General features: G+C 47.2%; 1 protein-coding gene across 6 annotated transcripts in view; it reads left to right on the forward strand.

The window, feature by feature from the left end:
* The window catches only part of MRRF (mitochondrial ribosome recycling factor), a 55,358-nt gene extending 48,142 nt beyond the window's left edge, over positions 1-7,216 (forward strand). For all 6 annotated transcript variants that reach the window (XM_046666061.1, XM_046666080.1, XM_046666070.1 and 3 more), the window contains one exon: positions 6,588-7,216. In XM_046666061.1, coding sequence (XP_046522017.1) covers positions 6,588-6,665 — 78 coding nt within the window. In that variant the 3' untranslated portion in view covers positions 6,666-7,216. The remainder of the gene's footprint in view (positions 1-6,587) is intronic.
* Positions 7,217-27,683: the final 20,467 nt, after the last annotated feature.

Consider the following 27,683-nt stretch of genomic DNA (forward strand, 5'->3'; position numbering starts at 1 on the left):
GACTGGCAGTAGTTAGCACAGGGCTAATCTTCCTCAAAAAAAAACAGATGACTGTGGTGGCTGGGTAGAAGACAGATTGTAGGGGGCAAGACTGGAGGTGGGGAGGCCAGGGAGGCTGTTGCAGAAATCCAACAGGGAAACGGTGGTGGCCTGAACTTGAGCAGCGCCAGTAGAATTAAGATAGAAGAATTTACCAGTATTATGAGATAGAATTTATAATAGTTAATGTATTATAAAGGCGTTGCCCAAAGTCACCTCATCCACAATAAAGGCATTATTTTAGGAAGACCGAACAGGAGCATGGACAGGATGGGGAGGAAAGAGGGAAGAAGCAGGAGGCAAGGAGAGTTGTTAGTGGAGACATCTGGCGGAGGCCATAAATTGACTAACTGCTCACTTCTCCTGGGCCAACAATTAGAAGGCCAGTTGGAGACTGTCACTCAAGCCCATGAGCAAGTTACTTAACATCTGTTTTTGTGTAAGATATCACCCAGGGGAGAATTTAATAGATTCCTGGGCCTGCTCCTACATTTTCTGATTCAGTAGGTCTTCCCAAATATGTATTTTTAAAAGCACCACAGATAATTCTGCAAAAACAGACATGGAGGATAATGACCTACAAGCCTTACCATGAACCCTTGTAATGGCACCAGAGTTAGAAAGAGGTCCTTCTGCATTTCATGTCCCGGGACCTTGGGGAAGTTACCTGATTCCTTGGAGTCTGTTTCTTCTGTAAAAAGGGATTGGTAATTCTTACCTTGAAGGGTTGCCTGGGGGATGCTAGAAGCACCGTTAGAATATCTGACACCGGGACCCTCAAAGCTCCCTTGTTGTCTTTTTTGTGTCCTGCTCTTCCCCCACAGCAACTGAAAGAGGTTTGTAGACTAAGTTGGCCTTTTCTGAGCACTGACAGACTCATAAGAGTCTGGTCCCTGGCCCCAGCTGGAGCAGCTTCTTGTCCATCTCTCAGGGGATTCCATCTCTGCAGTTAACCGTTGGCCTTTTCTTGCTTCCTGGTGGTAAGCCTGTGGCCCTCGGGGGCCTGCCAGGCACTCCTCACTTAGCAAGTCTAGGCATCTGCCTCAGGGACCAGAGCACATGCTCCTTGAAAAAGGAAGAATGATCAGATAACCGCACTCAATAAAACCCGCTGGGGAAGGACCTTGCTGGAAGCCTTTAGCACCTGGCTTTTCACCTTTGTCTTCAGATTAGATTTTTTTCTTCAGTGCTTGTTACTGTTGATTGTTATTGTTTTTCAAAATGAAAATAACTTTACCAGTTTTTCTGATACTAAACTAATAGATGTTTAGTATAAATTTTTTAAAAAATTAAGAAGAAAGTAATTGAAATCTCATCACCTGGAGATGACCATTGTTAACATTTTAGTGCAGATCTTCAAGTTATCTCTGTAAGCATATATGTAATATTACAAGAGAAAAGATCATACTAGATGTATTACATGATATATCCAGTGCAGTAATCTTTACTATTTAATACATTATTGTTTAAATATTTGTTCTTACCATTATTGCTAATAGCTTCATTTACTGTCATGTGGTTAAGTTTGAGTAAGAAAATACTCAAGAGAGCCTTGTGCACACTTCATTTTGTTCTTTTTCCCCAACAGAAGGCACTGATCTGGAGTTTTGGGTGTGTGTTTTTTGCTTTTGTTTTTTTAAAAGATGGGCTGATTGTTGCTTTATCAAATAATTTTTAAAAATGTGTTTACTTTGTTCTGATTATCAAAGTAATGTAGTCTCATTGTAGAAAATGTAAGAGTTCAGAAGAATGTTGTTAAAAATGGGGAAAATTTCACCCCATAATCCCACATTGCAGAAGCAACTGCTCTTAACATTTTGGAATATTTCTTGTTCCTCCCTTTTTTTAACATAGTTTTTAACATGATTGTGAACATGTAGTATATATACAGTTTTGTATCCAGCTTTTTATTTTCTGTTTAGTATTAAAACCATTAGCATTTTCTTGTGTCTTAAAAACCCCTTTGTAAACAACCATTTCTTCTAGTTGCAAAATAGTCCATCTTGTGGTTATACCATAATTTACTTTCATAAGCCCTCTTGTTGGACGTTTAGTTTGTTTAAACTTTTTTGTTATTATAAATAAGGTTGCAATGAATATTTTTATACATAAATCTTTGTTGGGATGATTTCCCTAGGATAGAGTCCCAAGTGTGGAATTACTGCACAAAGGGAATACATATTTTTAAGGTTTTTGGTACATACTGCCTAAATTACTTGCAGAGTTTTTAGAATATGTGTGTTTTTAAAAATTTTGTCTTTTCTAATCCCTAACATTTGAACCTAGAAGTTTTTAATGTGAGCTCAAAATGTTGCTTATCTGGGAAGTATTGCTTTTACTTCCACACAGAACAGAAAAGAGTAAGTTATTCCTTGTGTAAATCCATACAGCCTTTCTAGGATAGTATGGCAGTGATATCCAAATCTATACATTTCTACTTCAGTGACTTAGGAATTTATCCAAAATAAATGGTCAAGAATCTTATCTAGAGATGTCTCTCGATGTTTTATGTATAATAATAGAAAACTGGAAACTATCTAAATTTCTGACAGTGGGAAAATAAATTGTTTTACATCCATTCACTGGGATCTCTATATACAGACAGTTGTAAAAATATTTTCATATATGGTAAATTTTGGGAGGAATTTATTTTCTTTCAAAGATAGGTTAGACAGCAATATTGTAATATGATTCCATTTTTCATGTAAATATGAAAATTTTCGTGTACATAAAAAGGTTAGCAGCTTATCCACTTCAAAACGTTAATGTGGTCATTTCAGGTAATGGGATTATGAACAATTTTAATTTTATTCTTTATGATTTTTTTTTTCTTTTTTTAATTTTCCAAAATTCTTTTGAGGTCATATTTTTAAAAACTATATTATAAAGATGTTTCATCTGTGCTGTGTTAGAATGAAATGATTCAGTCATAGGGTCTATCCCTGCAGTCCTGTCTGACCCTAACTCCCCCAACTTACCCCAACCCAGCCCCAGCCCAGGCCAGCTCTGCCGAAGAAGGACCAACGCCTTCCCACTTGGGCCTCTGACATCTGCCAGCCTGCTGTTACACCTTCTCTTTAGTTTCCTATAAATGGGCCTGCTGAACATTAAAGCACTTGGCAGAAACCACCAGTAAATCTGGCCAAGATCCTTTCACTGCTGCCCTTTTCTGAGAAGCAGAGCTGCTCTGAAGGACGCTAGTGGGGTTGAGGGAGGGAAAGGCTCCCAGCAGACTGGGCAGGCGGGGAGGCTGGACTGAGTGAGGCAGTGGAGCAGCACCCAGTAGCGTCATGGGTGTTCTGAGCCAGGCCTCAGGAAGGCTGACTTGCTACCCAGGTCTACCCCAGGTGTGTACTGTGTGCTCCTGCCATCCCCCTTTTTTGCCTCTGCCTTTCCTTTTCCTGAACTGGTAAGGAACAAATGTGATGATGATGATGATAGTGATGACGATGATGTTATAATCTTTATGAGACAGCATATTGTAATGGAAAGGGCACTTGCTTTGGAGTCAGACAGGCCCGACTGATTCAAATCCTAGCTGTTTCACTTCTCAGCTGTTAAGGTCAGCAAATGGCTTCACCTTTCTGAGCCTCTGTTTCCTCATCTGTAAAGTAGGACAGTAATGCCTATCTTATAGGATTGGTAAGAGGACCAAATGACTCAGCGTACTTAAAAGTGGCATGTGTGGTTGTTGGTCCTCAGTAATTGTTCACCCTGTTTGCTCATCCCACTACTCTCCCCAACCTTGTGACTCTGAATAGGGGCCTGGGGTTGACTGTTTTAATGACCCTAACACCCTCTGCCTGGAGTGGGGAAGAACTAGGCCAGGTGCCGTGGAATCCCCAGAGGGGCTGTCAGGGTGGGTGAGTTCTTGGCTCAGTCACACGACTGACTTTCCATGTGGTCTTGGGCAGATTAGGTCAACATGTCATGCCTTGTGTTACTCCTCTGTAAACTGAGTATAATACCTGTCCCACCTGCCTTCTAGAGGTTATGTGAGGTGGTTGGATTTGAGTGAAGTAACAGGACAAGACACTTTCACACAGTATGAACTACTATGCAACTGGCAGGTGAAATAATTAAATATTCATGTGTGAAAGGGAGATAATAGTATTTCGTATGTTTTGAGGATTATGTAAATTAATGCATGTAAAGTTTTTAGCCCAGTGTATGGCATGTAGTAAATGCTCAGTAAGTAGTTGCTGTTGTTGGTATCATTGTCATCATTGTTAATCATCATTATTTGAAGAAGTCTGATATAGATGAAAAAGATGAATTTGCAAGCAGACTGTCCCCAACGGTACTTTGTGCCTTTAATATGAGAGAAAGTTAGTAAATATTTTCATTAATTGATTAATTTGAAAAGAAGTCAGGAAGTAGTAATAAAAATGAGAGTAACACAAGCAGTATTTGCATAGCAAATAACCAGTTTAAAATGTGCTTGCATATTCATGATTTTGTTTAATCCTCACAACTACTCTCTAGGGAAGGGACTAGCATCTCTATTTGACAGATGAGGAAACTGAGACTTAAGGTGAGGAAATGACTTGTGCATTATCACCCCACTGAGAATCTAACCCAGAACCCACGATATCAAATTGTTACCCTAGGTGTTCTTCCTCCCCCGTCCCTGTCCCTAAATTGCCCTCACAGCCATTTTTCCAGAGGAAGCTTGCAGCCCTCGTTCCTGGCTCTCCCTGGCTGCCAGCCTGCAGGTGCTGGGGTAGTGCTGCTGGGCACCATGCCACACGCCATGCAAGGCAGCTGCTGGAGGGCTGGGGGCAAAAGAAACACCCCAAGGGTTTGTACCTCCTGAGTGAGGAGGGGCCAGGCAGCCCTTCTGAGCCCAGTTGCCCAGAGTGCCCAGCTGCCCCAAGAGCTTTGCTTTCCCAGCTGAAAAATGTGCAGCTGTTTCTCTGGCGAGAACCTGGCTATCTCCCTGCCTGGGATCAATTGCTCCAAATCCTTTTTAGTTTCTACCCCTTCCATTGCATTTAGTTCCCAGTTCCTGTCCAAGGCCTGTGGTCTGTAAATAAAGATGTCAAACAGCAGCTGTGCTGCTGAACACACAGGTCCTGGGCGCAGTGCTGTCCTCTTCAAAGCTTTCTGTCGAAGGTCTCCTGCCTTAGGTCCCATTTAGACATAGGAGGGAGGGAGGCTGCAACACTTACTAAGTGGTATTGTGTTTTGTCTTTCATTCTTAGAAGAAGTACATGTTTATTGCAGAAAATTTGGAAAATATAGAAAAAGCACAGAAAACTTCAGTTATTCATTTAGTAAATATTTCCTAAGCACTTGTTATGTGCTAGATCTTATGCTGGATGTGACGGGTATAGTTGTGGATAACACGTTACCTGTCTTCCCATCACTAAAAGATGATCACTATTAATATTTGGACATGTTTCCTTCCAGTTTTAAAAAATATGGTTCCTTTTTTTACACATTTGAGATAATTTCTACTACATGTATACACAATTTTGTATCCTGTTTTTTTTCTTTAATTCAAGGGTAACATGAGCATGTTTCTGTGATATTATAAATAATATCTTGAAACATTATTTTTTTTTTCTGATTACAAAAGCGATCCGTGCTTATTATAAAATATTGAAATATTTCAAAAATATATACTGGAATGTTACTCATATTTATACCCTCTCCATAAGAAATACACAATCTTAACCATTTTTAATGGCTATATGTATTCAACTAGTTCCCTATTCTATCACTTTGGATTTTCTGATTTTTTCATTATTAAAAATAAAGCTTAGATAAATATCTTTGCTTATAGAACTTTAAATTTTTTCAGATTCCATTCATGTGATAATTTCCGAGTTGAGAGATTTTGGGGTTAAAAAATGGTATGAACATGTCATCAATTTGAATTCCAATCGATGATATATGAGCTTATCCATTTCACTGTGGCTTTCTGGCATTGAATATTGTAATTAAAAAACACAATAACATTTTATTAACTACAATAACTGAATTATATCTTTTTTTAATTTGCATTTCTTTGGTGTCTATTGAATTTCCCATGTTGTTAACCAGCTATACTTCATCATTTTCCAAGACTTTTTTTTCTGCTTAGCAGATCTTAATATTCTTTTTATCAATTAGTATGAGGACTTTATATACCAGGGTATCTGAGGTATAGGAAATTCTAGATTTATTAAGGGACAGATAAGGCTGGCTTCTCTGCATTCTATAATAGTGGTTAAGAATTTGGGGCTGTGGAATCAGACTACCTGGGATTTAATTTTGTCATTGTTACTTTCTGGCTGCGTATCTTGAACAAGTGATCTAACTGCCTCAGTTTCCTCATTTGTGAAGTGCGAATAATAATTGTATCTATCTCATGGGGTTGCTGTTAGGAATCAGTAAGAGTGTATATGTAAAGTTCTTAGTACAGTGCCTGGCTGGGACTCAATTAGTGTGAACTTTTGTCACCACTATTATTTCCCCGATGACCTTTCCATAGTTCTGGAATATTTGTCCCTCTGCCTTTTCCCAGCCCAGTTATTAGGCTGTCTCATTTTGTGTTTTTGCAGATCAGCCAAATGGCCGATGACACAGTTGCAGAGCTGGACAGGTATCTGGCAGTGAAGACCAAAGAACTCCTTGGATGAAAATCCACAAGGGGCCAGCAGTAATCCAGAGCCCAGTTTGGGATGGATCCCATGAGTGACAAAGTGGCATCTCGCAGCCCCATCCACACGGAAGGCCGTCACCATGCAGTTGTCAGTCCTTCTGAGGGCTGCCCTTCCAGTGGGACACTCATACCTATCCACTCTCATCCTCCTATCCCCTGTCCACCCCATTCTGCTCTAGGCCTTCGGCCATGGGTACCCCTTGAAGAATATTTGCTGACCTTTACTTGGGGCATTTGCCTTGACTGTGACAACACCAAGCGACAGGACCAGTGGCAGACTTAGCACCACCTGGTCCTCATCTCGGGAGCCTCCTTTTCAAACAATTAGTCGGGCCCTGTCCCCAAGTTTGAGCTCTGCTGAGGCTGATGTTGGCCTTCACTTGTGGCTGGATACCTTTGCAAGAGGCCCATTTTCATCAACAATAAAGTCTAAATAAATTGGAAAGAATAACAACCACGAAGGAAAGGATAGAGTCAGTCTGGATTAATGATCTCTCCGGACCTGTATATAAAGCATCCAGAACAGTACTTTTGCCTCTGAGTCATCTTCACATGTGCTCTTGTATCTGCCTGGGCCATTCTTCCGCCGCTCACCTGGCCAGTCCTGTTCGTCCTTCCGGTCTCAGCTTTGATAGCACTTCCTCTGGGAAGTCTTCCTTTTCCCCCCTGCCTAGGACTCCTGTTATTGGTTGTCATAGCACTGTGTACTGCTTTTATATGAACCTTAATAATTCTTTTTGATAATTAGTCTGTATATCTTCAGGATCCTCAGAACTTGGCATAATGCCTGAAACACGGCAGGCATTCAAATGTGGTGTGAATGAAGTGCACATAGTAGCTACTCAGTGAATGCTGGCTTCTTTTCCTTTCTTTCCCATCTTAAAAGGATCATTCTGTCGTTTTCTATTCCTGCCTTTGTCCTCAACATTTACTTGGTAATGAGTCCCCCAGGACTTGCCTGTTATTGACTGACCAGTGGTTTGTTGTGCCTCATCTTTGGTTACTGGGTTAAGTTAGGTTTTTTCCCCCCCCAATAATTTTTTATTTCACTCATTTGTTCATTCATTCATTCATTCACATATAATAGAGCCATCATTAGCTAGATACAGTTCTAGGCAATATTTTTAATCTTCATAGTAAACTTGTGAGATGTGTCTTACTTCCATTTTACAAATAGAAAAACTGAGACTTGACAATATTAGGTAACTTGTCCAAAGTAACAAAGCTAGTAAGTGATAGAGGGTTTCATTATTCATTGTCAGTCTCATTTTATAGAAAGGGAAGAGCTCAGAGAGGTTAAGTTTCTTGCCTCGGGTTACACAGCTAGCAAATGGCAGACCTGGGATTCAAATTGAAGCCTGATCTAAAGCGTGTGCTCTGCCCTGTGCCTCCTGCTGCCGTCACAAACGTTGAGCACCAACTGTGTGTCAGGTACTGTGCTATGTGCTGGGAATACAAAAATGAGTAAGATGTGATCCCTGTCTTTGAGGGGCGCGTGGTACACTGGACTAAGTTGCTATCTGTAGTGTCTTGGGTGGAAGGTAGGAAGTTCGTTCCAGTTCTGCCAGATGTCTGCCTTTAGCATGGAACTCACTTGGCAGCGGCAGGGCCTGGCTGCGTTCCTTCAAGGCAGCATCCAACTTCTCTTTGCTGTTTGACTTCTCTCAGGTTCTGTCCTGTGCTAGAGGTAATGAGGGTTGTGCTTCTCCCTGTGCTTGCACTGGTGGAATACACTGCACAACAGCCAGCGGGGACTCAAGGTCAGAATGAGGTCGAAGATGAACTAAGCTAGCACAGTCTCCTGCCCTGCTTACCTGTCCTCAGTCAAACCCTGTTCACCAGACCTGAGGAGCCATCAAACGATCCGAAGTCAGCTGGGAAAGAACAGGGCTAGAAATAGCAATCAAGGAGCCTTTTTTGGGGTAAGCCACATGGCAGGGGCTTTGCAACAGTCTTTCGTGAGTGGCCGAAATCCCCCACTCACTCCAAATGTGCTTTTCAAAGATGCAGGATTTTTTAATAAACAGAGGAAATGATAAATTATGTTGTAACTCCACTCCAAAGGCATTTGGTTCTTAACAGCCAAATCCTCTGTAGTCTTTAAATAAACAAAAACTTATTTGGTGAACAGACGGGGGGGGAAATGAAAGATTTTCTGTACTTGGGTTCCACATGTCAACAATTTCTCTCCTGTGTGTATGTTGGCCAAAGCCGTATATCATGATAAATGAATAAAGGAAAACCTCGAGCCCAGGGCAGTCAGACAGCTCAGCAAATGGCTTTCAGCTGATTGCTCTATTTCAGTTGACATTTATCAAAGAGTTTCTCTGTTTCTCTGTGTGTCAGGGCTGCCGTGGTGGCAGGGACGAGAATAAGACTACCTGTTTGGATGTGCTGAGTAATGAGTCATGCTGGGGCAATTCAGTCTCCCTCCTTCAGGCTCTCTCTCTTTCAAAAAGACAAGCTGAGTATGGCACTTCTCACACTTGGCAGAAGAATCAGCCACCTCCTCTGTTCAGTTTAACGGCTTTCAAAGTCCCATGAAAAACACAGGCCAAAGAGAATTTAAGAACTTTTTTTCTCTTTATTTTTTTCTTCTTTCTTCCGTGTGTGTGTGTGTGTTAAAAATTACAAAGAGAAAAGTTAAGAGACACTTCTCACGAGTTCCCTATCTTACTCCCTGTTAACAATTAGATGTATATCCTTTCAGACCTTTCTCTATACATACATAATTTTTAAAAAGCAGAGAGGGAACTATTCTGTTCCTATTCTGAAGCTTTCTTTTTTTGACGCAACAACATATCCTGGCCATCTGTCCGTGTGTGAAGATGTAGATAGAATTTATCCCTTTTCATTGCAATATTTCATTCAGTATTAAGTCATTTCAAATGCGTTGGAGGATGTTTCTATTTAAAGGGTTTTTTTTTCTTGAGAAAGAACCCCTATTCTAGGTTTCTCTCTTTGGTAAGTTCTACTCTTCGTCAGTCTCAGACTAATATTTATTGAATGCCTGCTGTGGACCAGGTACCATGCTGGACACTTTACGTGTGTTACTACATCCAAACTTCCAAATAACCCTAGTTGATGTAGTGTTACTACTATCTGTGTTTACATATGAGACAACAAGTTCAAAAAGAGTGTTTAACTTACCCAAGGTCACACAGCTAGTAAGTGCCAGAATCAAGTTTGAAACTCAGATCTGACCTTGAAGTGGGTCTTAAATCACTGTCCTTTGGATTTGAAGTCTTCATTGAGCACTTACTCAAAATGCACCTACTACTACTCTGTTCCCTGAAGGTAATATAAGAGAAGCAGAAAGCTCAGCTCACTTTCATAAAACAATTAGAAAGCTATTTCTAATAAAGACGGCATGGAAAACAGTAGCTGGCACAGTAAACACTGAAGAGGAGGTAGCTTTTACGGAGACAGTAAAAATGACATATTTATACCTCATCTGCTTGGCAGACTCCTCTAGAATGTGTCGGAACCATGGAGTAAGCGGAAAGACCACCCGGTAGTGAATAATGATGATAACAACAACCCTAATGGTGTTGACAGCACCAAAAACTAATATTGGCTGGTGATTTTTAGTTTTCAAAGTGTTACATCCTTTATCCTGTTAAAACCATTGAGTGAAGCTTTGAATTTCTTTTGCCCTAATACAGCCAATTTTCATGATGTGCATGAAAAGGTATGTTCTCAGTTTTGGGGTACAAATTTTGATAGGTACACACAAAATGCAGTTTTTGGATTATGTTTAGGTTTCCTGTAGTTCTTATTTTTTGACCCTTTGATGAGTCTTGGATTGAAAGTGGTATGTTTCAGTTTTCTGTTACTAGCATTTCTGTTTCTCATTGCATTTCCTGTAATTTCTGCTCTGTGAAAGTGCTGGTGTGTTGTTGGATGCATAGACAGCCTGACTCTTAACGTGTTCATCGTCTCATTCGGTGCTCAGAGTCTAAATTCTGTCTTGTTGTATATCGAGATCACAGCCCTGGCTGGCTTGCTTTCTGTTTGCCTTTGCTTAGTCTGTCTTTCCTCTTCTTTTATTTTAGCCTTTCCGAATCACTATGTTTTAGGTATGTTTCTTTTTTAAAGTTGAATTTTGTTCTATGAACCATTCAGAAATTCCTTTTAAAAATTATCTTTGTGTTAAAATACGCATGTCGTCAAACTTACTGGCTTAACCGTTCTCAGGTGTACAGTTCAGTAGCGTGACGTGCATTCGCGTGGTTGTGTGAGCAGTCTGCAGAGCTCTCTTCACCTGGCAGAACTGAAACTGCCCACTAAACAACTTCCCATTGCCCCCTCCCCCCAGCCCCTGGTAACCACCGTTCTGCTTTCTGTCTCTATGAATTTGACCACTCTGAGTACTTCATATGAGTGGAATCATACAGGATTTGTCTTTTTGTGACTGGCTTATTTCACTTAGCGTGGTGTCCTCCAGCTTCATCCATGTTGTAGCATATGTCAGAATTTCCATCCTTTTTAAGGCTGAATAATGTTCCATTGTATATATACATGGAACTCCTTTTCTTTAAATAGATGACAAACTCATTTACATTATTAAGTTACATACAGACTCTCCACCCTGGCATTCCGTAACTCCTGCAGTCTGGGCCTGTTGTATCTCTTTACTTGTGATATATCTCTCACAACTACCCTCATGCAACCAGTGCTTAAGCTAAATGGAATTATTAGTTTTTCTGAGGTTTTGTGCTGCTTTCTTTCACTTCCGTGTCTTTTCTTAGGCTGTTTTCTTTGCCTGGTATGTGCTCCTTTAAATCCCTGCCCCACCTGACAGGCAAAATTTATCTAGCGTCAAAGCCCTTCTTGGTCCCACGTCCTTCCTTGAACTAACTCGTTCCTTTCTTTATCTTGACATTTCTCCCGATGCCTAGACCTGCATATGCCTATTGAGTGTCTCCACTTGGATGTGCCTCAAGCACCCCATACAGCTGGCCCTGCCTGGACTCTGCGTCCCCCCAGGCCTGCTCACCCTCCTGCATCTCCTCTCTCAGAGTAGCGTCACCATCCACCCAGGTGCAGGACATTGGGAGCCACCAGTGCTTTCCTCTCCCTCATCTCCTCATCCCATAAGTCACCAGGTCCTGTCAGTTCTACCTGCAAAGTGCTCTACTCCCCTTTCAGGCACACCCTTGAGTGGTGCTTACCAGGGAACAGAGGTGGCAGATGTTTCAGGCTGGCCTTGTCAGTGTCTCTGGCCTCACCTCTGAGGCAGAACATCAGCACTGGATAAGCCTTGTTGAAGTCCCGTGAAAAAATCCCCTACTCTTACCCTTTGCACCGGACTAGCACAGTGCTTGGTGCAGAGCAGGTGTCAAGGAAGTGTTTGTCCAGTTGCAACGGACCTGCCAGGCCTTGAATACAAATGAAGCTGATTTACATCAATAACCCAGAGTTTCTCTAATTACTCTCACCTACTTGCTCAGACCTCCAAACTCATCTGCTAAGTCAGCCTCAGGAGTTTCTGGGCATCTAAAGGCTACCTCCCGTGGTGTCCACAATCATTGGCATCTGCCATACTCTCCTCTCCCACCCGGGCTCCACTGGCATCTGTGGCCATGAATGCCTCTTGAGGGAGATTTGCCTCTGCTCCTACTGAGTGTCAGTGTCTGTGACAAAAGTCCTGGTTCCTGGGCTTGCAATGCCTGAGCGTGCTGGGTGGGCTCCCTGAAGAGCAGGGCAAAGGTCCCTTCCCTCATCCCATGCCACCCTTGGCCACCTGAGCTCCAGAGCAGGCTTGTTGGGGTCCAAGTCCCTAAAGTCTCCTAGCACAGTGGCTCCTCCACAGGCTGACCACTGCCGCTGATGGGGCTCGCAGCTGGCCCAGGGGGCAGGGCTCCCGTGCTTTCTACTCCCTTCCAAAATTGCCCCCTCTTCAGAGGAAGTCTTGGAACGCAGGAGGTCTGGTGTCTGACCCCCAACTAGGAAGCCTCAATAAGTTATTTTAACTAAGGGACCAGGGAGCTAGAAAGGGCCTTGTGAGGTGCTGAAGTAGCCAGTGAGAGGTAGGTCCTGTTTTGTCCTTTCTCTCCTCAATAAAGGTCAGTCCATTTCCCCATGGGTACCAAGGAGGGCTTGGACAAGATCACTGGTTTCTAACTGGGCCAGAGAACCTTTGCTGGTTCATGACAGCATCTTTACTCATCTGGGGCAAAATAAGTAGAATAAAGGCAGTGTAGCAAATGTTTTCATAAAATTATTTAACTTAAAGGACTATTCTATATTCTTATATCCTGCTCTTCCTATTTCTGTTTTAGGTATTAAAATATTCTTTCTATCATGAAATCATAAGTTGATGATTCTAAAAGAAATCCTCATTTAGAAAGATAAAAAGTTGGTCACCTTCTGTTGGCCCTCCATTTTTTTTAACTTTACAGATGCATGAATCCCAAAGTCTGTGAGCTGTGGGACCTCACGCCTACTCCTAGTGCTGATGTCCCCGAGGCTGTCATCCAAGGGAAGCTGGAGCTGTAACCAGGGAGAGAAGCAATGGAGGGAGGCGGTTTGACCTGGTGGGTGTCAGGGACCCGGTGGGTGAGCAAGCGGTGGTAGTGAGGCAGGGGTTGGAAACAGGACAATAGTCAATCAGGAGGGTTCAGAGACCCACACGGGAGGAGGGACGGGTAAGGAGAGGTGAGTCAGAGAGGAGAGAGGGAGACAGAGACAGACAAACAGAGAGGGAGAGAGATACACACAGGCCCAGAGGGAGGGAGAGAGAAAGAGGCAGAATCAGAGACAAAGACAGAAATATACGTGCACACGCGCACACATGCATACACACATACGAGCACAGAGATCAGCGGGTAGAGACAGAAAGATGGAGACAGTCGCAGAGACAAACGGATGGCGACAGTGAGACAGTTATTCTGGAGAGATATTCTGAAAAAGACACCTAGAAAGAGGGACAGTGAGATTGAGACAGAGACACAGGAGGAGATAGATAAATACAGAGAGAAAGGAACAGAAATCCAGAGAGAGACACACACAGTTTTTAAAAAGGCAGAAAGAGAATCGAAATATATAACAATGTACACCTGAAATGTATAATATTATAAACCACTGTTACCACAATAAAAAAGAATAAAAAATTTTAAAAAATTGTGTGAATAACTAAAACAATTGTAAAACTTACGGCTGTAAAAATAGACTCAATGTAATCGTGACTGTGTAGAAACTATATGTAGCAAAATTTTGGAAGGAGTAAAGATGTTGGGAGGTAATGTAAGTATGCTGAGTTCCTCATATTACATAGCTTAGTTCTTTAATAATAAAAAGATTTTTTAAGACCTGAAAAAAAAGGAAGAAAGGAGAGAGAGAAAGAAAGCAAGAAAGAAAAGAAAAATGGAAAGACACACATTGAGACGAGGACTGAGGGAGGTAGACAGAGACATGGAGGCAGAGAGTGAGCGAGGCGGGTGGCTTTGCACAGCCCCAGCTTCTGCAGGGGGCGCAGGGTGTGGGTGGAGGAAGAGGCAGCACCAGCTGGGGCCAGGGCTGCAGGGACCAGATAAGGACGCCTGCCAAAGGAAAGCAGGGGAAGGAAAGACGTTTACAAATCCCTGGGGGGAGAAAGCCAGGGAGGCTGCCCCAGGCCCAGAGAACAATGGGTACTTGACTTCAGTGGGTCATTAATGAGACAATTAATGGAAAGAGTAACAGAGGCCTCCCCAGGGAGGACTCAGAGAGTGGGTAAGTGGAATTATTGTGGAGGGCGTGCGGGCGGGCGGGTGGTTCTAAGGGGGGGCCTTTCCTCACAGTCCCAGATGTCCAGCATGCCAACTGCAGATTCCTGGCCTGGGGCATGGGCCCTGTCGCAGCTCCCCCACACATACCCCGTGCTCCCTCCACTCTGGCCCCTTGCCAGCTCCCAGATGCATCCCTAGCCTTTGCTGCTGCCACTCCGTCTACCTGGAATGTCACCCCTTGATTATCTCCATCCTTGGAAACCCTACCCGTTCCAGGGGTAAATAAATACGGTGCATCCATACAATGCAATGGTGAGCCAGGGCCATATGTTTCAACAAGAACAGAGCCCCCAAAACATAATGGAAAAAGCACGTGGAGTCGTATATACAGTGTGACACCACTTATGTAAATTAGAATGACAAGCACAAAACGATTCTTTTAAAAATTATTCCTGCCTATATTTTGCATTATAAAATTATTTTCTTCAAAGGGGCGGTTATAAAGAGATACTTACCAAAACCATAATAGTGATTGCCACGGGGAGGGGGCAGGACTTAAAGGTACCCTAAAGTCATTTCATACGTCTGTATGTCTATTTCTATGTATGAAAACTTGGCAAAATGTTAATTTCGGGTTGTGAAAATAGGAGTGGTTGTTACCTTGTTTTTTTTTTTTTAATCCCCCGTGCTTTAAAATCTTTTCCAGAGGAGAGAGAGACATCCTAGCTGTCCTCCAGACCCAGCTCAAATGCCACCTCCTGTGGGAAGCCTTCCAGGAACCCATCCACCAGTCAGATGTGGTTTCCCTTTTTCTTGGTACCAAGCTCTCAGGGCTGAAAGCGCTTTCTCCCATGTTTTTCCCTTTGTAATGTTCATGGATTGTCTTCCCTTCGAGGGCAGAGACTTCCAGCACAAGGCTGGCACAGAGGTGGTGCCCAGGGGTGTCTGTGGGACTGAACTTACCTCTCCCATTCCACCACTGTAGAAGGCAAACTGCGAAGGCTCTGATTACATCTCAGATCCAACACACACTGTAATTTTGGGGGGCGGGGGAGTGGGCTCCTGAAATTCAAAGCATGGCTTCCAGAATGGGGATCTAGGTGTGGGATGGATGGCAGCTGCTATTCAAACATGTTCAGGGAGGAAGGAGAGGATCTTGTTTGCCGTGTCCAGGAAATTGCCCCATTGCTGGGTACCTGGTTGTTTGTGGCAACATTGCTAACAAGCCTCTAGCTAGAGTCCCAGCAGAGTTCCTCTCACCCACCCCAGTGGGGCAGAGAGGCATGTAGCTCCTTCCACCCAAATCTACCTATTAAAAGAACCCCTGAATCCCACTGGCCCCCAGTGCATCCCAGTTGCCGGTAAAATGGAGCCATTGCAGAGGTGGAAGGAAGAAGTACGTCAGTCCTGGCCCAGCGATCCAGGCAAGCGTTGGCCCATCCAGAGCCACAGCCACCACGTACTGAGCATTTACAGGATGCTCAGCCCCTGAGCTATGTTATCTAATTAACTCTCACAATAGCCCCTATTTAACAGATGAGGACTCAGAGAGGCTAAGTGACTGCTCCAGGTCACAGGATGGCAGTAACTGTTGGAACTGGGACCCAGGCTGACCTGTTAGGTGGAGGGTGTCTCTTGGGTTTGGGTGGTGGGGTACACGGCTCTCCCTACTTCTAGGCAAACTCCTCTGTTTCACAAAAGGGGATACTGAGGCACAAGAAGGGAACAACTCTTCCGTTGACAACCTAACAAGTGAGTGGCAGAGCTGGGACGTGAACCCAGATTTCCAGGCTGCTTCCGGCTCCCCTGGCCGCCCAGTAGAGTCTACCACCTAGCAGGGCAGACTTCATCTCGGGATGTTTAGTCCATTGGGCTTTGCGGTGTCTTACGCCTTCATAGGACATAAAACTGTAGCCTTTGGGGAGCAGGGCGGGACCTTAGAGATCATCTCCTTGGGCTCCCTCTTTGTAGTGTTGAGGAATTTAAGGCCTAAAGAAGGCAAATGACTCACAAGGCCCTTTTGATGTCAGGAAGTCCAGCCCAAAAAAAGCAGCCTCCTGATCCAGAGTCCCTTGGATTCTCGGAACCTATTGGCTCCAACTTTAGAACCGATTTTAATACTAGGTAACTTGGTAGCCAAACCCAGAGCCAACTGGAAACTATAAATTAGAATGTGGAGAAGGGCAGCTTCCACACAGAGCTGTCGAATGAATGAATGAATGGATGGATGGGTGGATGGCTGCCAGGCTCATTTCTGCCTCCCCCCCTGGTTTCCCTTCCTCTGCTCCATCTCTTGCTGTCAGATTAATTCTCTTCAAACAGCCTTTGCCAGGACATGGCTCTGCTCAGCAGCCCCCAGGAGTTCCCCATTGCCTGGATAACTAACTGAACAGTCTCCTTCCATAGCTGGCCCCTCTGAGCCGTTCTCCACATTGTGAACTCTTTAAATTGCAAATCACAACACTCCCCTTCAGAGGCTCTCCATCACCCCCAGGAAAAAGCACCAAAGTCTTACCTCAGGGTTTTAACTGCAGGGTTTGACCTGGACCATCTTTCCAACCTCATCTCATGCCAGCCTCTCCCTTGCTCTGGCTGCAGCCACACTGCCTTCTCTCAAGTTCCCACTTCAGGGGCTTTGCACATGCTGTTCCCTCTGCCTGGGGCATTCCAGATCTACTCTGCCTTGCTAACACTTGTACATCCTTTAGATCTCAACCTAATGTCACTGCTTCCAGGCAGCCTTCCCTGACCTCTCCAGATTGGGTTGACACCCTCCGTCAGCTGTTCCCACAGCCACCGGACTGCCCCCAGCACTGCACTGTCCCATTTGACTGTGTGTAACGTCTTCAGTGTCTGTCTCCTGTCCATACTATGAGCTCCGAGGGAGCAGGGGCTGTCCTGTTCACCATCAGGAGCTCAGTGCCCGGAACGCAGCCTGGCACACACTGTGTGGAATGATTAAATATATTTGGTTGTTCATTGAAATTGATTTATTCATTCAACAGATATTTATGGAGCATCTACTAAGTGTCAAGCCTGGTTCTCCACACTCCACAGTGGGGAACAACCCACCTCAAAACCCTGCCTTCATGGAGCTCACAGTCTACTCTACATTAAATGGATAGAGAAATAACACAATGCTAGGCGTACCTAAGCTTTCTGAAGGACAAGGAGCAGGGGTAAGGGGTTGGAGCATGGAGCGCGCGTGCGCGGTGGGGGAGGGGGCGTGCCGATTTAGACGGGGTAGTCAGGGCATGTATCATGGAGGAGGTGACATTTCAGTGCTGGGCCAGGGCTCCTGAAAGACACAGACCCTCTCTCCTTCTTGGGCTGACTGGGTCCTAGGTGTGTCCAGGCATGCCAGTCTCCCGATCCCCAAACCCTCCCTGCCTGCCTCCCAGGGTGGGGGAGCAAGGAGCCCAGAAGAGGTCTTTGGCGAGGCTTTTGAGGCGAGTGCGAAGGCCCGAAGCTGCTCTTCACAACATCTGTGATTGGGCTCTTTCTGCGTGGCGCGGGGCGGCGATTGCTTTGTGCAGCGAGGACTCGGCTGATTGTGGCCGGGCGATTGGCACCCACAGACCGCGGCCGCCAGGGTTTACCGTGCACCCCCAGCGCCGCGGCGAGCCGTGCGCAACGCGCCAGCCCAATCTCGCCTCCTATATTCAGAGTTGATTAGACGCTATTTCTGCCTGGATTTTCAGAAGGCTCAAGAGCTTTTTTAATCACTACAGTGGCTCATTACGGTTTTGCAGTGACACTCATGTCCTTCAGTTCTCTTCTCAGATTAGATTCTATAGTCAGATGAATATTGGATGATTTCATTACATACAAATGCAATCAACAGTTTTGCATAAATTTCTTCTCTTTTCTTGAGTTTCAATTGACCCCAGCACCCATGGTGGCAGGCGCGATCCACATGCAAATGAGCCGGGTTTGCAGCCACCGAGAGGGGCCGGGAGAAGGCGGGCACTTGTACCAGCCCAGGGAGGGAGCCAGCCTTGATTGCTCAGGTTTGGGAGAGGGGCCTTGGAGGAGGGGGCGCCGCTTAGAGGGCAGCTTCTCTGACTGAGGGCACCCTGGTTCGGGATGGGGTTCCTGCAGGTGGACTGAGGCAGAGGGATGCTCAGAGTGGGGCAGGCTTCGTCTCTGGGCAGAGAAAGGAGCGTGGAGTGTCAGCGGTGGCTGCTGGGCCAGTCCTGGTGTGCTCAGGACGCTTGGGGCAGTGGCTATTTAACAACTGGTGTGGATGTGTTTCAATATTTTAACAACTGGGAGGGCCTTAACAGTGCCTTCCTGCTGAATGTTAGCTCTGACCCAACGAATACTGTTATTATTATTACCATAATCATCATCATTATTTCTTCTGGAGGGCTTGAGCTATGGCCATGAGGATGATCAACAAAAGTCAAAAGCCAGCCCAAGGCAGATGGGACAGTTTGGAGCCTGGGGCAGTGGCTGTTGCATCACCTTCTTGTTTTCTTTTTTGGGTGGAAAGGCAGGATCTTCTCAGAATTGAGCCTCAGAAGGCTCCGAATCCCTCCTTTATCTGGTGACTGAATCCTTTCCACCACATGCCTGTGGAGAAGATACCAGCCCTTGCTTGTTCTCCCCTGGGGGTGGGGAGCTCCCTCCCTGCAGTCAGTCTCTTCTGGCTTACTTGGCTCCTTGCTGACAGGTGCTTTCCCTGCCCTGACCCTGGGCCCTGGGCCCTGGCCCCACAGTCCACCTCTGCTCCCTCGGCTCCATGACAGCCCCTGAGGTCAGCAGTGGGGCCTGCTCTCTCCCAAGTTTCCTTTCCTAGGGCTGGTCTTCTCCATCCCTGCAGCTTCTCCTCCCAGGAAGTAGCCTCCAGCCCCTCCCCTGTGTCTGTGCTCCAGATGCTCCTGGTGGCTGTCAATGTTCGTAGTCCAGGCCTGGACCCAACACCAGGCATGAGGCTGGAGGGTAATGTGGGGAGTAAGCTGTGTGTGGTTAGGGTCCCCAGGGCTAACAGCTGTGCACCTCATGGAGGGTGGGGGGACCGGGATGGAGACATTAGACCTGAAAGTCTGCTAGGACAAGGGTCTGTGCATCCCAAACCACTTCCTTTAGGCAGGTTTTTTGTAGAAGCTCCCCATGTAGACACAGACATGACACAGACAGTGTGGGTCAGGGACCCAGAGAGGGACATGTGGATGCACCAGGAGTCAGAGACCCATCAGGGATGTGACCCGAGCTCCAGTTGTCATCATGGACACATCAGAACCCTGAAGCCAGAGGGTAGAGCCAAAGTTACAGCCATGGACATGAATGAGACCCATTTGTGCTGGCACAGCCCCAGACTCAGGCCCCTGCCTCTCACTGCCCTCAGCTCCCTGCATCAGGATTATAGAGATCCAGGAATCTGAACTGACGTAGGGGCGCTGGCTATTGCCCACATGTGGCCGATGAGACTACTGAGGTCCAGAGAGGGCAAGGTTGCCAAAGAGCCACACAGCATTGAAGCCAGAGCCTCCTGATACAGTCTGGGAGCTGCTTCCCTGTTCCTCTGGCTGTCCCTGAGGACCATTCCCTTGTCATTCTGTCCTTCCGTGTGCAGTCCTGAAGGTCCTGTCTTCCCCAGCTGAATGGACCACCCATCACTGCCTGTGCACTGCTGTCTGCTGCTTCTTAACCTCCCCACACTCCTCTTTCTGTTTGCATCTCGTGTACATTCCTCTTCCCTGTCTCTCCTTGTCTCCATCCTTGAGTCTGTCTCTCTCTCTGTCTGTATGTCCCTTCCTCTCCTTTCTCCCTCTCTTTGCCTCTCCTTTGCCTGGCCACATCTGCCCCTTAGCACTCCTTTGTGGTACCAGAGCTGGCCTCTGTCTGGGATTGGGAGATCTGAGACCGCAGGGCCACACCCCTAAGAGCTGCAGCCCCTGGAAGGAGGAGGTTGGGTGTGGGGGTTGGTTTCTGAACTCTTCGGAGCCTTTCTGCCGTGGGCAGCTCTGGGCCATCCATTTTCTCCCCGAGTCAAGGACAGCAGGAAAGCAACCATCTCTCATCACAGACCAATCTCACAGCGGCCTGGAAGAGGGGGCTGGGAGTGGGGGTGGGCAGGGGTGAAGAGGGCTCCCATCGACTCCTCATGCAGGTGGGGGATCATCCTGTCCAGGCCCCTGTCTTCTAGCTGGGTCCAAACCTGCTGCTGTCCATGGCAGGCTCCCCTGGTGGGAGCCCCCCTCCTGCCACCCTCCCTCCAGCTCCTCCTGCAGAATGAACCTGTTCCCCTAACCCAGTTGAAATCTGGTCCCTACTCACCCCTTTCACCAGGCACAAAGCACTGCTTTCCTCTGGCTCCCTTGATTTCTGATTTCACTCCTTGGCATCCACAGGGTAGAGAGCTAAGAGCTGGCCTCCAGAGGCTGGAAGGTCTGAGCCAAATCCCAGCTCTGCCACTTGCTAGCTGGGTTGTCTCAGGCAAGTGACTTAACCTCGCTGAGCCCAGTTTCCTCCTCTGTAAAATGCAGATAATTCCTTCCCTTGCAAGGCTGGCGTGAGGATTGAGTGAGCTAACTTAGGTGAAAGTAGCTGGCACAGAGCTGTGCACAAAGTAGACATGGGATAAAGCATTTGTTATAAATACATGAGTGAGTAAATAATGAACAAATACTAGAATTTAGATGTGTAAATGGGGCATGGAGAAGGAATGCCAGGTGTCAGGAATGACACAAACAAGAGTGTGGAGTTAAGAAATCTTGGAGGGGAACAGGGAGCCATGAGCGCCCAATAGGAATGCAAAGTCTGGAACCCAAAGAGAGGTCTCAGGAGATGAGTCTAGACAGTCTCAAGGCTTGAGGCTGACAGTCTCAAGGGGCAGGCTCAGGGCTTTTTTTTTTTTTTTGGTGAGGAAGATTGGCTCTGAGCTAACATCTGTAGCCAATCTCCTTCTTTTTTTGTTTGAGGAAGATTGTCCCTAAGCTAACATCTGTGCCCATCTTCCTCTACTTTGTACGTGGGATGCTGCCACAGCATGGCTTGATGAGTGGTGAGTAGGTCCACCCCTGGAATCTGAACCTGTGAGCCCCAGGCTGCCAAAGCGAAGCATGTGAACTTAACCACTATGCCACTGGGCTGGCCCCATTTGTTGGTTTTCATTTTAAGTTGAGCATCCCTTTAGCAGGGAAAGGAACAGTGAGAGGATAAGGAACTTAGTGAGTGTCGACGATGCACCAGGCAGCTAAGAGTAATTGTAGCAGCAGCCAGCAGGAATAGAGCCCCCTGCTGAGGCATTTTATAGGCATTATCACATTTAATTTTTACAGCAACCCAGCTGCCCTGTGAGGGAGATGCTATTATTATTCCCACTTTATAGATGAGGAAATTGAGACCTAGGGCAGTAAAGTGATTTTCCTGGGTCACACAACTAATAATTGTCCCAGACAGGGTTTGAACCCTGGTCTAGTCTGGCTCCAAAGCCACTCCTCAGTCCCCTTCCACAGGGAGGACCCCCCATAATCTCTAGGCAGGTGGTGCCATGTGAATAACTGGCTTGAAAACACTTTTGGTTAGTGAAGGAGAGTAGGGAAGGCACGATTGGAGGGCCCAAATGTCAGTAAGATAGAAACTTGGCTCAGATGAATCAGGGAAGCCTTCCTGGAGGGGGCTGGGCACAGAGGGAGAGACAAGGCCCAGAGGTGAGGCTGAGGCAGCCCTGGTGGGGGTAGAGGTGGGGTGGGGGTTGTCACCCCCAAGTGACACTTGGGTACTGGGGCACTTGACTTGGATCTGCTTCTTACTGGGGTCTGTTTCCTCCACCCCACCTAGCCCAGCTAGTGCCTTCTTCTGGTCAGTCCCCAGAAAAGTGGGAAGGGCAGGTTTCCAGTGACTGCAGACCTGAGCCCCATTCCCAGCTCCGCTGTGCTCTTGCAGCTGCACTTTGGCCAAGATGACTGCCCTTTCTGACTTTACTTTCCCCGCCCGTGAAATGGGGCTAACAGTGCCCACAAGCTCAGTGCAGCTGAGGGTCAGAGGTGAGCAGAACTGGCCCAGGGCCAGGTTCAGAGCATGTGCTGAGCAATGTCAGCTCCTTCTCTCTTCCCCTGGGCCCCCACACACCTGAGGCAGGCCCAGACCCCCATTTCAGAGCATCAAAAGTCACAAAACAGGACGTGTGCTGCAGTGGTCAGACTGATGCCAGACTGCCTGACTTCATCTTGCTGTGCCATCTTGAGCGAACGACTTACCCCAGCTGTGTACAGTTTCCTCATCTGTAAATACGGATATGGCACAAGCCCAGAGTCCCTCATCTAAGACCTATGACGTTGGAAGGTTTCTGAGCTTTTCTGATTCTAAAGTCTGATACAGAACATATCCCATATCCTGTACCACCTCCCAGTGGGGACATTTCTTACAGTCAAAAATCATTCCTATATATAGTTTTTCACCCAAACGTACAAATATTCACACCAGATAGTGAAATGAAAACCAAAAATAGCTTCTTAGTTCAGGTCAGTTTTGGCACCAAATAATTTGACACCAACTTATGTAAAATCTTTTGGGGCACCGAAGCTTTTAGGATTCAGCACTGTGGAGAGGGCACTGGGGCCTCATGGGGCTGACATGTGGATAAGATGAGTTATTACACAGAGGCGTTCAGACCCACACCTGGTGCACAGTGAGTGTTCAAGACGTACATGCCATATGATGGGTCCCACCCCTGCTCAAAGCCCTCCCATGGCTCCCGTGTCCTCAGGGTTGAGTGTAAGCAATCTCTGCCAAGGCCCTTTATGACTGGGGCCCTAACTCCAGCCTCAGGTCCTACCTCTGCTCTGCACACCCTAAACTTCTTCATCTTTTTTCGGTTCCTCAGACACCCCAGGCTCTCTCTCTCTGCAGGCTGTTGCACTTGCCATGTCTTCTGCCTGAAATGCTCCCCTTCCCCAACCTCCTTTCTTCACTGATTCATCCTACAGGTCTCACAGCCCTCACCTGAGCTTAGATCACGGGCTAGGAAAATTGCTAGTCACCCCTGCTACGCTGTGATCTTGGGGAAGGCAGTGGCCATGTGTCTATTCTTCTCTGGCATACAGTCGGTGTTGAATGAATGAGCGTCCTCACTCATCAATGGCATTGCCATTAGCTCAGGGCCTGAATACACATTTGTTGAATGAACAGATGACACACAGCTCTGGAAGGAGGATCTCACCCCCCTGGGCACCCCAGGAGAAGATTCTTGGAATGCTCTTCCCTCCCTCTCTCCGTCTCCAAATTCCTTAAGTGATTTTTTAAAAAAGGGACCCACTCCATGCAGGGGACCAGTGGGGCCTCCAGGATCACAGGGCCTGGGGGAAGTGGCTTCAGTACATTAGGCAGAAACCACTTGTCCGGGGTTGGTGGAGGCCTCTGGGGCTTGGGGAGCAGGGGGCGGGGCGAAGGGGGCCTCCAGCACTCTGGAGCAATTGCTATAAAATAAACTTCATAATCAGGTAAATGCGTTCGTGTGGGGGATGGTTCCCATGCAGCTGCGGGCGTCCCCCTGGCCGGAGGGGACCTGTCTAATCTCAGGGTAATGAAAACGTGGGTCCAATTATGATGGAGGGCCGAGGCCTGGGCCGCGGCCGGAGTGGGGAGCTGGGCCCCTGGCAGCGGAATTAGAACATTTAAGCTGTCAGGCCGAATCCGGGAGAGCCCTGATTACCTGGCCCGCGAAGGGGCCGCTTTGGTTTGGTGTCGACTATAATTTCCTGGCCGCCAGCCGTGAAGTCAGGGGCCACCTTCTCTCCCTTGCCATGGGGGTCCAGGCCCTGCCTCTCTGACCTCCACCCCTCCAGACCCAACCAGAGGGTCTGGCCTGGGCCTCCCAAGCTGCCCATATGGGGCAGAAAGAGGAACAGGTACATGAGTGATGGCTGGGTGTGTGTAATATGTGGACACAGATCAAGGAAAGTGTGTCCACTGACCATGTGGAATGACACGTGCACAGGACGTTTATGTGGTACGCGTGATGTGGATATAGTAGGCATATGTAAATGGTACAAGTTGCGTCTAGTGGACTATGTGCCACTGATCCAGCAGTGAGGTGTGGGTGGCTCACGCACAGGGGCTGTATGTACACATACCTGTGGTACACGTGTGCACATAGCAGGGCTGTGGGTATGCAGGTTATATGTGGTGTGTGTTCACAGTTGTGTGTGCTGGTCTTTAAGTGCCACGAGAGCAGGGATCAAGTCCTCCTTGCTGGCTGCTGTACCCCCAGCACCTAGCTGGGTTCCTGGCTGGGTGGATGGGTGTGGATTATATAAATGTGGGGTGAATTTATGTCTGTGTGATAGGTACCTGGGAGCTACGCGATGCATATATGAAAGGTAGGAGCGTATGGAGTCTGCATGGAATGTGCCTAGTGTGTGTGTGTGTGTTTCTTGTCTCTGTTGTGTGATACAGGGGCATGAGCAGTGGAATGCTTCTAGGGCCTGTACTGTGTGGTCACACAGACCTGTGCTGGAGGCCTGGCTCCTCTCCTTACAGACTGTGTGACCTCAGGCAAATCACTAAACCTCTCTGAGCCTGACTTTCTCATCTGTAGAATGGATAATTATAATAACCACAGCTAACATTTACTGAGCACTTACTCTGTGCCTGGTACTCTACTGTATGCTTTTCAGCATTATTATCTTACTGTCTTTTCAGAATAACCCTGAATGTAAGTACTACTCTCGCCCCATTTTACAGATGGGAAAACTGAAGCTCTCAGAGGTTAGATAATGTCGAAGCCAGGATTCAAACACAGGCAGTCTGCCTGCAGTGTAAGCTTTTAGCTTCCAGGCTAAATGGATAGGACCTATTGCATAGAGTTGTCCTAAGGATTGAATGAGATAATCCATGTGAAACCCCCAGTACTGTGTCTGGGACATAGTAAGTACTCTGTAAGTGTCATTGCTATTATTTATTTGCACATGACGCATGTGTATGGCATGTATAAAACAGGTACAAGGAAATATATGGGAAGGGGGCACATATTTGTGTGAGAAAGACACACGTGTAGGTGTTTGTGGGCGTGTGTAGGGCAGGCATGCATTTACACAAAGTTTATATCCATGTGCTTGGGTATATGCATATGTGATGTATTTTTCATAATCAACACAAGACGTAAACAAATGTATTAGGATGTACCATATATTGACGAATGGCTTATGAAATTAGAAGAAACATACTTGAGGTAGGTGAGATATTTGAATCTGCACAGGGCTCTATACTTGGGAATTGAAGAATATTATGTAAATGGGGCAATAATCGGTCTTGGAGGTGCAGGCATGGTCATGAATATGCACATGTGCACACAGCACGACACATTTGTGTGTGCATAGGGGCGATACATATAATAACAATATAGATATGCACGGAGTGGTTATAGATACCATACGTATACAATGCAGTGTATGTGGTCTGCTACGTGCATGTGTGTGCACAGTGCTTGTGCCTGGGGTATGTATAGGCACATTGATGGAAACAGTGGTGTGTGTGTCATGCATGTACTTTGGGGGGATGTTGCATATCCTTTTGAGACGTATATATTTGTTTGTGATTCATGTTCTGTGCATCTTTGCTCAAATATCACCTTCTCAGTTAAAACACCCATTACCACCCTATTTAAAAGACCCAGTTTCCCATCCCAGTCCCTTCTTTATTTTCTCCAAAAAAGTGTCACTTTTTAATATACCATGTAATTCAGTAATTTATGATGTCGTTTTCTCTCCCTGGAACCTAAGCTTCGGGGGGGCCAAGGGCCTTTCTCAGTCTTGTTCACTGCGAATCCCCCTGCCTAGCCCAGGGCCCGGCCCGTTGGAGATGCCCAACTACAATTTGTTGAGTCAACAAGTGGATGTCTGCGCGCAGGCGACGCAGCTCTGTGGGAGCCCGTGCGGGATTGAGATGAGACTTAGGTGCATGGCACAGCCAGGCGACAGGGTGACCACCCCGGGGCGCGGGGACGCATGGCGGACACACGTCCGCACGAGCTGAATTCAGCCGTGTGCTCTGGGCACGTGTGAATGACGGGCGGACGCCAGCTGCCGCCGGGCCAGCGCTGGGGCACCCCCGCCCCTGCCGGGCCCTGGGTCTGCCCCGAGGCCCCTCCCCGGCCCCTGCCGTCTCCCGGGGGGCGCGACCCGGTGTACCCGCGCGGCCGGCGGGGCTCCGGCCCATTTCCCGGCGGCCGCAGGGCGGGGAGCGCGAGCGGGGCCGCGGGCGGCCGGGCGGCAGGAAGCGGCGCATTGTTCGCGGGCCGCGGCCGGGCCGGGGAGTGCCGGGCCCCCACGGACATAAAAGGAGGCAGCAGCGCCCGCCGAGCGGCCGGCCGGCCCGCGCCCCGCTCCGCTGACCCCGGCATCCGCTCGGCCGGCAGCCCGGGGAGCTGGAAGGCGCCCGCCCCTGCGCCCGACAGCCCGGGTTCGAGTCCCGGCTCGCCGCCTCCCGCGCCTGCGTTTCCTCGCGTGTCAAATTAAACAGGCCGCTGGACGCCGAGCGCAGGGCACAGCCCCGCCGCCCCCTTCATCCTGGACCCTCTCCAGTTTGCTGGTCCCATTAAAAACCTAACCCCGCGCCGTAGTCCCTAGAGAAGAAAAGGGACCCAGTGACATGCAGGCTGCAGGGGGAGTGTTTTACCTACTGCTGGAAACGCGCCAGTGTACCTGGAGCGACACCCCTGTGGGCCAACGGGGCTGCCCGTGGCCCCAAAAGACCCTTTTCAGGGTGGACCTATGTTGGCAGGCTCCATTCTGGATGGGGAAACTGAGGCCTGGAGAGGGAACCACTTACTCAATGTCATCAATCACAGAAACCGTATCATGCAGACTTTTTACAAATTCAGGTTTTTTTCTTCCTGTGCTTAGAAGTACCGCCATTTTTGTGCTTCTTGACCATAAAATTGATCAAATGAACACGGTGACTGGTGTGTATCTTTTCAAGCTGGCCTTACACTTGTTGCTCATTTGATCTTCGCATCCTCTCTGGAAGTGGGCATGGGTAAACTGAGGCCCAGAGAGGTAAAGTGTCTTATTCAAGCAGGTTGGGGAAGTTCAGGGGTTTGTCCCTGGTCTGTTTTAGGAGATGTTAATCCTGACAACTCGGCACCATAATCTTGGGTGGGGATGTATTTGCGGGAGGATCCCAATCTAATCAAGGCAGGAAAAGTAAAGGATTAGCAACACCACCTGATTCTGCCCAGCCCACCCCGGCCCACAGCACTGAGTTTAGCCGTTTAGGCCAGGAGGATGCTCTTGTCTCCATTGAAAGGAAAAGGAGAATCTTCACCATTTCCGTAG

The sequence above is a fragment of the Equus quagga genome, chromosome 1 (assembly GCF_021613505.1).
Source record: "Equus quagga isolate Etosha38 chromosome 1, UCLA_HA_Equagga_1.0, whole genome shotgun sequence".
Taxonomy (NCBI): Eukaryota; Metazoa; Chordata; class Mammalia; order Perissodactyla; family Equidae; genus Equus; species Equus quagga.